Source organism: Medicago truncatula, chromosome 4 (genome assembly GCF_003473485.1).
Source record: "Medicago truncatula cultivar Jemalong A17 chromosome 4, MtrunA17r5.0-ANR, whole genome shotgun sequence".
Lineage (NCBI taxonomy): Eukaryota > Viridiplantae > Streptophyta > Magnoliopsida > Fabales > Fabaceae > Medicago > Medicago truncatula.
Genome location: NC_053045.1, coordinates 15322573 through 15337187, shown reverse-complemented (window position 1 = coordinate 15337187; position 14615 = coordinate 15322573). Strand labels below are relative to the sequence as shown.

Sequence of the window (14615 nt, the reverse complement as noted above, 5' to 3'; positions counted from 1 at the left end):
CAGACAACGGTGGCGAAGAAGAAAAAATCCATATCAAATTGAAATTGAAAAAAAGTTATCAGAAAAAATATAATATTGGGAAGATTGAGGTATATACATGAATCAAAGTGATGGTCATTGTCTTGATTATATCTTCTGGTACATATTTACAAAAAATATTTTCTTTATTAGTCTTTCATTTCCTTCATCAACATTTAATGGATGGGGGATGTCCAATATATGTTTGTTAGATGATATTTATCTGAATTGTTGTCATTCTATTTGTATTATATTTTTCAAAGAAAAAAAAACTCTGAAAAAAAAAGAGACGACGAAGATGGAAGAGGAATTCCACATGCATGCCGCCACCGAAGAATGTAATCAAGCATGCCACACCTGACACTCCGCCGCCAGGGTACCTTACACCTATGAGTCTTACTCTTTTTCTTCATGTTTCTTTTCTTTTGACAAATAATAGGTTCTCACTATATTCTATACTTTTTTTTTTTCAAAGGAACAAACTTATGTCATATCATTTCTCAATAATAATTTCAACAATAAAGTAGGAATAACATGAGAAGTTTGAGAACAACCGATACATGTAGCTATTTTATATTAATCAAACATTACATATTTTATTGTAAAGGCAAGAATAAGAGTAAAAGATCAAGTTCCATCATGCTCGATGATCTTATGAACCTTTTTTTTTTTATCTTTGAAACCATGTCAAATTCATGTATACAAACTATTGCCTCTAACGAACCATCCTCCTTTGGCCATGATTTATTCCTTGTTTGTGTGTGCACCTCAACAACTTGTGAATAACTTGATTGACAAAATCAAAATAGACATCACCCCAAGAACTCTTCATTGTTAAAATGAAATAAGGAACTAGAATGCCTGTTGCAAACCCCAAACCAAGACTCAAGTAAAACCAGTTATCAAACAATTCCTCATCATCTGTATTATCACTACTCTGAAATAAGTATTTATTTTTCTTCCGCACTTCGGCTATTGCTTTTAAATCAGCCAAACTTGTTGGAATTCTTGATTAAAATTTTTCAGATGTAAAATATAAATTTTTCAGTTGTAATAAACGCTAAGCACAAAGTTTAGTCAAAAAAGTAAACTATATACTTTAGAAAATTAAAATAAGTCGTTACGCGATCCAACTAACTTGAAATCATCAATAACTGACTCAGAACTAATACTTGCATTAATTTCCCGTTTGATATAAACTGTCATGGTATCATTTAGAAACCCACTTCCCATCTTGTTTCTCAACCTAGTCTTGATAATCTTCATTGCTGAAAAAGATCTCTCAGTTGTGGCTGTAGAAACTGGAAGAGTCATGATAAGGCGGAGTAGTCTATCAATCAAGAAGTAAATTTTATTCCTCTAAGTTGCAACCAAACACGAGCATAATTCTTGAATAGTTGATAAATTCTTCAAACATGGTTCTTTGCGGGCATCAACAATGAATTGCTCAAGTTGATAACACAAGTGAATCTTCTCTTAAATCATTGAAATCCATGGAATAGTATTTATCAACAAGAGTGCAAATAGTATCAACATCAAAAGCTTTATAACTATCCTCAGGAATCAAAGCACAACTTAGAGTTAACAAATCCATTGCCTCCTCACTAAATCTACTATTCAACTCTTGTAATTGTTTATCAATGGTAGTAAAAAACATTTCAACTCTAAAATTGTGCTCTATTGTTACCTGGTTCTCTTCGAGACGAGAACGTCCAAAAATATATCACATTAGCAAACAATTTATCCCAACCATCTTCTCTCAATTTATCCCAACCATCTTCCTATACTATATGGTAGAGTACCATTTAATTTATTTCCTCTAAGTTCCAGGAGAGTGAGATTTTGCAGCGACCCTATGGAAAGAGGAATGGGACCTTCAAGAAAATTATTCGCAATACTAATAGCAGCTAAATTTTCTTGCTGAATTAACTAATCTGGAATTTTACCATGTATCTGGTTGTCGCTCACGTAGAAAAATTTCATATTAGAAAGAGGTTTCTTGAAGGACAGTTTTCTATTCCTTGAAGAAACTCAGGAAAAGTTCCTGTCATGTTGTTTCTTGATAAAATCAGTACTTTCAAGTTGCAGATTGCACCAATTGAACTAGGAATAACACCCTCAATAGTATTATTTGAAAGATCAAGGTAAGTGAGAGATGTCAAGTTTCCATAGAAACCACTATGTTCTAAGGTGCTAATATTAACAAGCCAATTAGGTATCTTGGAAAAAAAAGCATTAGAACTAAGGTTTAGAAAAGCAAGTGAAGTAAAATTGAGAGATGAAGGAGATGAAATTTGGCCAAAAAGATGGCAAGAAGATAGATGCAATTCTATTAAAAAAGGAAGGTGGTTTACTGCACTAACCAAGTCTGTTCCTGCTACTGATGAAAGGTCAACTCCATTCATGGCAAGATATTTCAAAGAGACAAGGCCAACAACCCATTGAAAATTTTCAACATGCAAGCCAACAGTTTTGAGATCAAGATATTGCAAGTGAGAAAGGTTTCCCAAATGGGGTGGAATTAAACCAGCAGTTGACAGGTTCAGATATTGCAAATTCACCAATGATCCAAAGAACTCGGGAATTGGTATTCCATTGAATGTGTTGAAGCTCAAGTCTAAATGCCGTAGCGACTTGAGCTTCATCAAAGATGGTCTTAGCTCACCACTTTGGTTCCACATTTCATACTTTCTAGGAGAAGAATCAAAGAGCACCGGATGTGGGTTATGGAGATCGATTGAAACGACCGCGCCTGTGATGTTATCACAGTAAATTCCACGCCATTGACAACAGTTGGTGTTTCTCCATGAAGAGAGATGGTTGTGAGAATCCTCAAGCCCATTTTTGAAGTCTACAAGAGCTTCATGATCAGAAGCTAAGCATTCAATAGCTAGAGCTCGGCTGTTAAAAGAAATATCAAGTAACAAGCTATAAACTATTAACATTAACAACTAAACTTGAGAAATGTTTTCCATTGATGTTTCTCTCATCCTCTCACTGTAAACTGATAATTATATGTCAATTGTGAAAGCTTAGGTCACAATCAAAACATTGCATTTTAAGCTTATTTGATTGATTTTGATAGGCAAATTATATTTATAAATAGATGCCAACTTTTGACCAATTCTGATCCCTCGTGTCAGAGAAACTTCTTTTTGTAACAACACAACAGTTGTAACAAAGTGGGTGCAAAAGCCGCATCACATTACATCGCGGCCTTGGTTTAAGACCATGGTGGGTGCTTTCTATCGTTATAGGTAATAAAATATTGTAATATTGCATCGTAGATTAAAAATAACTGTCCTTTGAAAGGTGAGAGAAACACACATAGAGAGGATCACATTTTTCTTATACCGTATAGATTTGTGGTAAGAAATGCGATCCTTGGTTGCTCTTTCACTTAGCTTATCAACTAAGCAACTCAGAACAGAACAAAATAAAAGACTAACTGTACAGATTATCATCTTTTAAGAAAACTGGAAAGGTATTAATTTGGTCCCTATCAAGTGTTCGAAAAGATAGGTTATAAGCTCCATTGTCCGGAAACAGTTAGGGTACCTTCAGTGTTTCATTGTTATTTACTTAAGAAAGCTGTAAAGTAAAGAGTTGAAGTCACTAACGGAGGAGATACTATCTTTATAGTAGAAGCTGATAGGGATCTTATTCCCATCACCATTTCACTTTTCATTCTCAATAATACACCGACATTTATATTCATTTGTGCCATTCCTCTTATTTACTGCATTTGCATCACATTTCATCAACAGCTAACACTGCAAAGATTAATCCACATGAATAGAATTTCGGAATTTACATTTTGATTTCGGAATTTACACTGCAGATAATAAGTTTTCACTATGAACTTGACTATTTTTTTTTTTACACGGAACAAACTTATGTCATAACATTTCTCAATAATAGTTTCAACTTTCAACAATATAAGTAGGAATAACATCACAAGTTTGAGAACAAGCTATTCTTTATTAATTAAACATTTCAGATTTTATTGTAGCGTCAAGAGGTAGAATAAAAGATCAAGTTACAGCATGCTCGATGATTATGAACAATTTTTTGAATCTTGAACACTTTTATCTTTCCCTTGGATGGTTCATAATGTTAACAATATAGATAATTAGAGAGAATAACAAAGATTAACAAAGACGGCAAGGGTTTCATAGAAATCCAATAACTTAATATCACAAAAGGTTACAAGAGAATGTATATAAAACCTAATAGACTACTAACTTAGTAATATAAAGACACAATAGCTTAAGCCCAATTCCTTATGATCTAACACATAAAACCATGTATACATATATCTCAACTATTGCCTCTGACGTATCTTCCTCCTTTGGCCATGATTTATTCCTTGTTTGTGAGTGAACTTCAATAACTTTTGAATAACTTGATCGACAAAATCAAAGTAGACATCACCCCAAGAACTCTTCATTGTTAAAATGATAAAAGGAACTAGAATGCCTGATGCAAACCCCAAACCAAGACTCAAGTAAAACCATTTGTCCAACAAATCATTATTACTATGTCCCTTGTCAGAGTCATGACTAGAATCGCCATCACTTGAACACCTTACGGGAAGTGGTGGACCACAGAGACTAGGATTCCCAGAAAAAGTGATAGCTTCAAAAGTTGTCATATGGCCTGTATAAGGAATGACACCAGACAGGTTATTATTGGACAAATCTAGGGACCCCAAAAATGACAAGGAAGACAAGCTTGAAGGAATTGGTCCAGAAAGTTGGTTGTTTGAGAGATCAAGAGATGATAATTGAAGCAGATTTGACATGGTTTCGTGAATTTGGCCAGTTATATGGTTTCTTGACAAGTTGAGAACAACTAAACCGGATAGTTTTGTTATTTCATTGGGAATATTCCCAGTGAAGTTGTTATCAGAAAGGTCTATGCTAGTAACAAGGGAAAGAGTCGTGGTATACGTTAACATTTGGTCTTTCGTAGACACATCCAAGCTTTCTTCATAGTAGTGTTCTTCAAATTTTCCATACAGTAAATATTTATTTTTCTTCTCCACTTGGGCTATTGCTCTCAGATCACCCAAACTAGCTGGAATGCTGCCGGTAAATTCATTTTTAGCAAGGTCAAGCACTTGTAATGAACGTAGCTTTGAAAGCTCAGGTGGTAATTCACCAAAAAATGCATTAGACCTCAAAACAAGAATTCTAAGAAATGGAAAACCTTCCCCAAACCAAGTTGGAATAATACCGGACAGTATATTGTAACCAAGATCCATGGTTTCCAACCTCGAGAAATTTCTTAAAGATGACGGCAAATCCCCTGAAAAGTGATTATCATTAAGGTGCAATGATCTGAGACGTTTTAACTTTCCCAAAGAAACTGGAATTGTCCCAAATAGATTATTGTTCCCAAGGTCTAGTACATCTAGGAAAGAGCAATTTGCAAGGTTGGGAGAGATCCTTCCAGTTAGATTGTTTCCCGAAAGATCAATGACAGTAACATATGACATTTCTCCTAAAGACAATGGTATTTCTCCGTGAAGTTGATTATGAGACAGAGATAAAAATTGCCCAGAACTCATGTGTTGACTAATATTCCACGGGATTGCACCAGAAAAGTGATTGTGCGAGAGATCTAGCATCTGGAATCCAGATGTTATAACAGGAAGCGGTCCGTCAAAAAGATTAAAGCTTAGATCAATCATAACAGGAGCCCTCAATGCCATAGACATTGAATTTGGAAGCCGACCTTGTAACTCATTATGAGACATGTTGAATCTTATCAACTGGGATGAAATATCCCAAAACCAGTTTGGTATAAAACCAAAAATGCTTGCATTTGATAAGTCTAAATACTGGAGCTCTCTTTGTGACTTCAGCAAAGGTGGAAATGAAGTCCCTAAAGGACATGAACTCATATGAAGAAAAGATACTTGGAATGGTGGTAACCAATTGTCACTGACATTTAATGTAAACAAATTGGAAGACATTATCAACCTCTTCAACTTAATTAGCTTTGAAAAATGGTCTTCAGTTACCATGCCTGTCAACTTATTGAAAGAAAGATCTAACTGCGATAGCTTAGAAAGTTGTCCTAAACTATCTGGGAGGGTACCATTTAATTTATTATCTTCAAGTTCCAAACTGTTTATATTTTTCAATGACCCTAAGGATACAGGAATAGGACCTTCAAGTTGATTATGTGCAAGACTTAGACGGGCTAGGTTTTCAAGTTGAACTAACCAATCTGGAATTTTACCATGTAGTTGGTTGTTGGTCATTTCAAAAAACTCAAGACTAGGAAGAGGTTTTTTGGAAGGACAACTATCTATTCCTTGAAGAAATTCAGGTAGAGTTCCTGCCATATTGTTATCCGATAAATCAAGATAATTCAAGTTACAGAGTTGACCTATGGAACTAGGAATAACACCCTCTATAGAATTATAAGAAAGATCAAGATGAGTGAGAGAACTCAAGTTTCCGAAGGATGAAGGAAGTGCCCCATGTAATTTATTAAACGACAAAGCTAGCACCTGTGTCTTTTCCCATCCTCTCATGAAGAGTTGAGAACAATTTGCTGTGAGATTTTGGTTGTCCCATAAGTTCAAATATTGTAGCTTTGGTAGGTCTCTTAAACCAAGTGGTATTTGTCCATACAGACCACTGTTTCCTATGTCGATTTGTTGTAGGGTGCTAATATTAGTAAGCCAATCGGGTATCTTGGAAACAAAGCTATTAATACTAAGATCTAGAACAGCAAGTGAAGTAAAATTGTGAGACGGGGGAGATGGAATATGACCAAAAAGCTGACAGAAATGTAGATGCAATTCTATTAAAAAAGGAAATTGGCTTAATGAACTAACCCAGTTTGTTTCTGCTACTAATGAAAGGTCAACTCCATTCATGACAAGATATTTCAAGGAGACGAGGCCAGCTACCCATTGTAGATTTTCAACATGCAAGCTATAATCGGTGAGATCAAGAGATTGCAAGCGAGAAAGGTTTCCCAAATGGGGTGGAATTAAACCAGCAAAGCCAGCAGTTGACAGGTTCAGATATTGCAAATTCACCAATGATCCTAAAAAATTAGGAATTGGAATTTCACCAAATGTGTTGAAGCTCAAGTCTAAATGTCTTAGTGATTTGAGCTTCAACAAAGATGGTCTTAGCTCACCACTCAGGTTCCACATTCCATACCTGCTAGGAGGATAATCAAATGATGGTGGATGTGGATTATGGAGATCAATTGAAATGACCGCACCTGTGATGTTATCGCAATAAATTCCACGCCATTGACAACAATTGGTGTTTTTCCACGAAGAGAGACGGTTGTGAGAATCCTCAAGACCACTTTTGAAGTCAACAAGAGCCTCATGATCAGAAGCTAAGCATTCAATAGCTAGAGTATTGCTATTAACATAATTCAGAAACAACAATCCATAAATTAGTAATATTAACAACCAAACTTGAGACATGTTTTCTATTGAAGTTGCTCTAATGCTATGGCTGTCTACAGATAATTATAGCTCCAATTTTTCAACCTAATGTTGAAAGTGAAATTCCGCGTAGCTGGTCTTTCGGGACTAGTTTTAATAATTTCCTCTATTCAACACTTGACCATTTGTGTTCACAACCAACATAGGAAACTTGATTTATTTTTTTTCCATGGAAGGGGTCACAATCAAAACCTATGGAAGGAACTAAATTGTATGTCTTGATTTCCTTCTGTTACAAAAAATATACGTCAACAGATTAACATATTTACAACTAGTGCCAAAAAAATGCTGCCAACAAAGTCACTTATTTTGCATTTTATATTTGAGATATAAAAAACAAATTTGACTAATCAGAGGTATAAAAGCTATTAACATTGACAAATTTTAATAGCTTTGAGATATTAATAGCTTTGAGATATTAATAGCTTTGACTAATCATATTCTAGATCTAGAACAAATTTGACCCCTCAGGATCGGAAACTCCTCCGTCGGACACCCATTGATTTAGCTGTTAATAAGGAGTGTTCGGTGGAGGATATGGCGCGAGCGGGGTGGGACGCTGGTGGAGGTGGTTGGGAGTGGAGACGCCGTTTATTTGCTTGGGAGGAGGAAGGCGTGAGGGATTGTGTCAACTTGTTACATAACATTGTTTTGCAGGATAATATTCAGGACCAGTGGAGGTGGTTACTTGATCCTATTCATGGTTATACGGTTAAGGGGACTTATTGTTTCTTAACGAATACGGAGGTTCCGGTGACTGATGCTGTAGGTCTTGATGTGTGGCATAAATGTGTTCCTTCCAAGGTGTCTGTGTTTGCTTGGCGTCTTCTTCAAGATAGAGTTGCTACTCGCGCAAATTTGGTGCGTCGTCGTGTGTTACAAGCTGTTGATAATTTGTGTGTTGGTGGATGTGGCTACCCTGAGACGGCAGATCATCTTTTTATTCAGTGTACTTCATTTGGGCAGGTCTGGTATCTTGTGTGTCAGTGGCTTGGTATACCATGCGTTTTTCAGGGCTCGGTTAAACGACACTTTCTTCAGTTTAGTCAGATGGCAGGGATGACGCGTCCTTCTCATGATTTTATGAAGGTTATTTGGTTGGCTTGTGTTTGGGCAATCTGGAAGGAGAGAAATAACTGTGTTTTCAATTTGTTGGTTACCAATCCTATTAACATTTTTGAAAGAGTGAAGTTGTTGTCTTTTCTTTGGCTTTCGTCCAACGTGGCTAGTTTCTCGTTTGGTTTTCATGATTGGTGGCGATATCCACGGTTTTGTATGGGTATTATGTAATCTCTTGTAGCTTTCAACTTTTTTGGCATCACTTTTAGGTGCTTTTGTTTGTAACAGACTTTAGGTGTTCTTTCACTTTTGCACACCTTGTGCAGGGTGATTCACCTTTCTTTTGAGCAATATATCCCATTTTGATTTGTTCAAAAAAAATAAAATTGATAAATACAATAGGAATGTTGAATCAGTCATTCTACATTGTTTAGTAATAGATCAGTAGACTAGCAATACAATACAATGAGTCCAAGAAATCTAAAAAGAAGTCAAACTGATTTCATATTCTATAATGCAGGTCATTTTGATTGGAGCTGCCAAGTACCAATGGCTATCATCTTAAACAAACAGTCTCGTTTTAAATTCTAGGAATATCGTTTTGGGATGCGAGAAATCGGTCGCAGCTGCAGTTCTAAACAAGGATCACACTTTCCACAACACATTTGACCCAAACTACATCGCAAACCCTAGACCTAGAATAGGGGAGGTTCCGTTATTTATGATGAGCAAGTAAGAACATTTGTGACTTAGATCATTTCACTATGCTGAAGAATGGAGAGGATCGTTTATAAGATGATACTAATTGATCCATAAAGTGAAATACCTTTTAGCCATTCCACAGTAAACGACATCGAAATGGCGTTACGATTGGTAAGAAAGAGGAGTCGTTTTCAAGATTCTAAATCACCGTGTTGATCATTAAATCTAGATTTACATCGAGTTTATCTTTGACTTGCGCCTTCTCTATGCCGATGTCATGAGACAACATTTGTTTGAAAATACATTATTTGGATCAATTCCATTTGTTTATTTTTTTGACCAATTCCAAATGTATTCAAGCAAGTATTTAGGAATTTTATGAAAATAATATTTTTTTTTTATCGAAATGGTGATTTTTTTAGAAGATGATAACATGATGTTTGGTCATATTTAGTTAGAGCATCATATCGGTGAATTTGATCTATCATCTATAATCCATTATGATATGACAAAATAGAAAATTTTATTGGCATGATAATAAGACATAAATGATAATGATGCTATAAGATCACATAATAAGCAACATTTAATAATTAAGCATGAACAAGTCCAAAGGCAACAAGTCGAAAGGAAGTGAGTTTCCTTGTGCTTTTGTTCTCATACACAATAGCTTCATAAACCTTAGTAAGTGAATCTATTTTGGCAGAAAAGGTGAGGCGGTAGTTGGTCCCATGAACAATTTGTGATTCACCTTTGATGATCTTCTCGAACTTAATCGTTGCTCCTGATTTCTTGTCGAACTCGGTCACAGCAAAATTAGCGATTTCGATCACATGTGGATCATTGATGTTGCCAATGGGGGAATAACCATCCTCTATAGCTTGAATCCTAGCCACATAAGCCAACAAAACAAGGAGGACAGGAACAAGGGATTGGAATCTCATGATGTTTATATTATTATCGTTTTATGTTTCAGAAATCACGATGGTGTGAGTTAGCCTTAGATACTTGAGCATATATATTGCATAACAGTAATGCAAGTTGGTATTTTCATGAATAAAATCAAGTCAAAAGTTTAAAATTGGTAAAAAAAGTAAATACAAAATTTAATTCTATTTAATGAAAATACTAATGGTATTTTTTTACCACCGAAGGTCAATGAAATTAAGTCAAAAATTTAAAATTGTTAAAAGAGAAAGTCAACAATTTAATTCAATTTAATGAAAATAAATTATATCACTTTTTTACCAAATAACTAAAACCTCTTTATAATATCTCATAAAATTATATCACTTGTACCCCCTAATTTTTACTAGTGGGTCTTGCTAACGAGTGTCTTAAGGACACTCTTTAAGGATACTAAATTATGGAGCCTCACCTTTGTGCAGTCATTTGCAAAGCTTAATATTTCAATTTCGGCAGTCATTTGGGAAACATTGACTGCACAAGTTCCCCATGAAAGCTTACCCCCTCAGTCTCATAGTAAATGAGTCATTTGTTCATTTCACACTTATTAAGAAAAAGGGAAAGGCTAACAAGTGTGCTAATGAGTGCCCTAAGGGCACTCCTTAAAGGGATTTAGATAGTATTCCATAAAGAAAAATGCTAACAGGTGTGCTAATGTATAAAAAAGTGAAATGAGACAATTTTTGCTTTTGCAAATGAATCGGTCATTTTGGACGAAACGAGTATTATCTAAAACCCTTTAAGGAGTGCCCTTAAGGCACTCAATATCATTGTCCTTGTTTTAATGGTAAAATGTGTTTAACCCACTTGGGTTGGTTCGGTGGTTTGACTTGGGATATGAGAGTGTGCTCCTCCTCAAGGTCTTAGGTTCAATTTTTCCCGGTGTCAATTTAAGTGGGATAATTTAGCTTATTCGAGAAGAAAAAAAATGGTAAAATGTGTTTCATTTGCTAAAACACTCTTATTAATCATGGTTAATTAGTGGAGTAGTTAGATGATTGAAATGCAATAAACAATGGTATGTTGGTGAAAAATAATAATTAATGAGGAGTGTTATTTGAACAACCAATTTGGTGACAACTTATTTGACAACCATATTTTACAAAGAAAAAAGTGGTATTGACACGAAAACCATAACAATAGAGAGATAAAGTAAAAACTAATGTGAGTATGAGAGAGAAAGTTGTTGCTAAAGTTGTCACTAAATGGATGTTCAAATATCATTTCTCATAATTAATGATGTATTGTTATCATAAAATGGACAAATAATATGAGACAAAGAAAAATGGTAAGGTTGACACCTATTTTGGATAAAGTGAGTAAATATGGAAATTAGAAAAACAAAAGTAGCATCACCTATTTTGAAGTTCGTGACAATTTAATTGAGGATCATAACCATTACTGGCTTGATTGGGTCAAAGGTGTTTAAATGGATTTTTATGCTTGGCGTTCTATACGATATGTGTGTGTCAAAGGTGTGTAACTGATATAGGCGTCAATGATGAATGTGCTAATGATGTACACTCTCCTGTCACTAATATAAGCAAAAATTTACATTTTAGGTTCATTCGTTTAATGATGTATGTGATCTATAATAAAGACCATGTGCATCATTAAATGAATGAATCTAAAATGTAGATTTTTGCTTATAATAGTGATCGGAGGGTGTATGATTTTATGAAGTAAATTGAGTGTATTTATGAACGAGGACTAATGACGTTATGACTGCTTATTTTATTATTCATGTATCTCAATAAATATTGTGATGTGTATTCTTGCCCCTTTGTTTGTTGTTGTATTTATAGTGTTTGTACTCTTGGGGTACATATACTCATGACAAGTAGCTCTAGTTTGTGGGGCGCTTAGAAGGTGGTGACAGAATTCCGTTATTATTGCCTAATAATTTTACGTAGTCGAATAAACACGTGATCTGATCTGTAACACTAAGGTTGAGGTCAAATGTTGAATTCTTATTTCCTATGAAGTTTAAGTTTTGTGAAAGTTATGTTATTTCTACAATTAATGTTGAGAATCAGATTATTCCTTTTATGAGAGAAATGCTTAATTTATTTACGCTACTTAATTATGACTTACTTTTGTTTTATTACAAGACGGATGGCGAGTTTTGTGACATCCTCTTATTTAAATATATTCTTATTATTTAATAAATCAACGTCGAGCTTTAGCGTGTTACATAGTTGGTATCAGAGTAAGTCGGTCCATCCATCCTAGGTTTTATAATTTTGTTGAGTCCCCACAGATGGCACGTGTGCAGACACTATCAATGACTGATCCCTTTAATAGTGTATCTAACTACTGAAGGTGCATGAAAAGGGTGGTTAGACGAGGATAGTCTAGCGAGAATCCGCTCACTACAAGAGCACTAGGGAGAAGGCGGGTAAGAATCAATAGGGTAGTAGAACCTATGAGGTTCCGGCTAATAGGAAAGAATAAAAATTTCAACAAGAGGCGATGGGAAAGAATCAAGTGGGGGAGACAATCCTACTCCTCTGAGATGTTTTCCAGGTGGTGCCGTTTCAAAAAGAGAGTTTTGGTCCTCAAAGTGAGGAGTTAAAACGTTAGGGTGACAACCTCGAAGTTAGATTGGTGCTAGTTATAAGTTAAAGGATTAGGATCCATGGGTTTGGTATTGGTGCTTAGCAGGTTAGGATTATCGTATGGGTTGAGGTATTATTTTAGAACTTCGATACATTGAGGAACTATTGTGCTTACTCGTCACATATTAAGGGACTAAATTGACCAATGCCCTAAAAAAATAGAAAACGGTAGTAAAACTATAGATAGAATAAAAGCATAAGAACATTGTTTCTCTGAATTTCTCTGTCCCCTTCATCTTTTTCTTCCACTTCTGCTCTCAGTTTACACAAACCACATGTTTCTTACACTACCATATTCAGGGGCAAATAAAATTCTATCATCAAGAATCTCATCTAACACTTGGTTAAAATAGCTTTCAAGAAGCCCAAGGTCCATCCTATTAGCGTTATCCTGTTAAAAAAATGGCTTAATAGTAGTTTTAGCCCCCTAACTTTTCCAAAGTTGCGATTTTGGCCTCTTAAGGAAAAAAAACTACAAAACCGCTCCCTAAGTTTTGCATTTGTGGCAGTTTTGGCCCCCAAGGCCAATTTTGACTCGGTTTACGCTGACGTGGCACCATAAGTGAGGTGCCACGTGTTATTTTTTATTTTATTTTTTTACCGAAAATTGGCATTGGGGGGCCAAAACTGGTATAGTTGCAAAACTTAAAGGACAGTTTTGTAGTTGTTTTTCTTAGGGGGCCAAAATCTCAACTTCGTGAAAGTTAGGGGGCGAAAACTGCTATTAAACTTAAAAAAAATTGATCAAACTATGTATAATGTCGACAAAATATGTCGATAATTTAAAGAACCGTTAGTGTGGTTAAGGAATGCTATAACTAAATCATGAGATAAAATAATTTTAAATTTTGAACTTCGAAGAAACGATGATTTGGGGAATTAATTTTTGAAGAACACACTTACATAAAATAATAAGAAAACGGTAAGATAGCATATAAATGGACAAAATAGAAATCTAATTTAAAAAATTCTCCACGTGTTTCTAGAGAGAAGGTAGACTCTCTCTCTCTAAACTTATCGTGTCTCTCACCACCCAAATCTAGGTTTTCTTAGTTCTGCGGCGGCGAGTCTTCACCGGTTCATCCTGTTTGGTGCTCCAGCTCAAATGGGTTGCTGATCTAGGTTCTTTCCTACCCATACCCTTACTTGTTGAGGTTGTATTTCTTTGGTGAATGTGTGCTACTGGTTTGTGATGGAGAGCTGGAGGAAAGTGGAGTTAACAAAGGAGGAAGAAGAAGACGGCTTCGAGGTGGATGGGGTAGAGTGTGGGGATGAAATTTTCGCAAGTTCACTGGTGGGGAAACTGTGGTCTACAGATCCATATAATGCGAGAATTTTCAAGCAGGTTATAGTTCAAGCTTGGCGACTCAAGAATCCAGTAGAGGTTCAAGATCTGAACAAGAATTTGTACCTCTTTCGGTTGTCGTCGAAGAGGGATGCTGAGACGGTAATGAAGAATGGACCATGGAGTTTTGATCGGAACTTGCTTATTCTGAAACGAATATCTGGTGATGAGCAGCCATCAGATCTTGAGATGAACACTAGTGATTTATGGGCTAGAGTTTATGATCTTCCTCTCAAACTCAGATCGAACGAGATAGCGAAGAAACTAGGGGATATGCTGGGAAAATTTGTTGAAGTTGACTCCAAGGAAAGCAACAGGATGGGGAAATTTTTACGGGTTAAAGCTACAATTGACCTGAGGAAACCACTCAAGCGGGGAACAGTGATAAAGTACAAAGGTAACAATCTGTGTGTGTACTTTA

The 14615-nt window shown here is 35.5% G+C and overlaps 3 protein-coding genes across 3 annotated transcripts; 1 reads left to right on the top strand and 2 right to left on the bottom strand.

Moving 5' to 3' along the window:
• Nucleotides 1–1465: 1465 nt before the first annotated feature.
• On the bottom strand, nucleotides 1466–7483 carry LOC25491975 (receptor-like protein EIX2). The gene is made up of 4 exons (XM_024780486.1): nucleotides 4350–7483; nucleotides 2382–2919; nucleotides 2094–2237; nucleotides 1466–1573 (listed from the first exon to the last, which is right to left on the bottom strand). The coding sequence occupies exons 1-4, from the start codon at nucleotides 7481–7483 to the stop codon at nucleotides 1466–1468; spliced, it is 3924 nt and encodes a 1307-aa protein (XP_024636254.1).
• A 558-nt stretch (nucleotides 7484–8041) lies between these two features.
• On the top strand, nucleotides 8042–8794 carry LOC112420792 (uncharacterized). Its single transcript, XM_024780485.1, has one exon. It carries the CDS (start codon nucleotides 8042–8044, stop codon nucleotides 8792–8794), a length of 753 nt encoding a protein of 250 aa, XP_024636253.1.
• A 1039-nt stretch (nucleotides 8795–9833) lies between these two features.
• Nucleotides 9834–10270, bottom strand: LOC25491973 (cysteine proteinase inhibitor 5). The gene has a single exon (XM_013600022.3). It carries the CDS (start codon nucleotides 10207–10209, stop codon nucleotides 9859–9861), a length of 351 nt encoding a protein of 116 aa, XP_013455476.1. The 5' UTR covers nucleotides 10210–10270; the 3' UTR covers nucleotides 9834–9858.
• Between the last annotated feature and the right edge of the window lie 4345 nt (nucleotides 10271–14615).

Bases quoted from the DNA above. Each gene is read 5' to 3' on its own strand.
- LOC25491975 (XM_024780486.1), bottom strand. From the start codon at position 7,483: ATGTCTCAAGTTTGGTTGTTAATATTACTAATTTATGGATTGTTGTTT. The intron at 2,238-2,381 runs GTTAGTGCAGTA...TTTTTTTCCAAG, and splicing joins CAGTAGCAGGAACAGACTTG to ATACCTAATTGGCTTGTTAA. The intron at 1,574-2,093 runs GTACTGATTTTA...TTGATTCCTGAG, and splicing joins GTGCAATCTGCAACTTGAAA to GATAGTTATAAAGCTTTTGA.
- LOC112420792 (XM_024780485.1), top strand. From the start codon at position 8,042: ATGGCGCGAGCGGGGTGGGACGCTGGTGGAGGTGGTTGGGAGTGGAGA.
- LOC25491973 (XM_013600022.3), bottom strand. From the start codon at position 10,209: ATGAGATTCCAATCCCTTGTTCCTGTCCTCCTTGTTTTGTTGGCTTAT.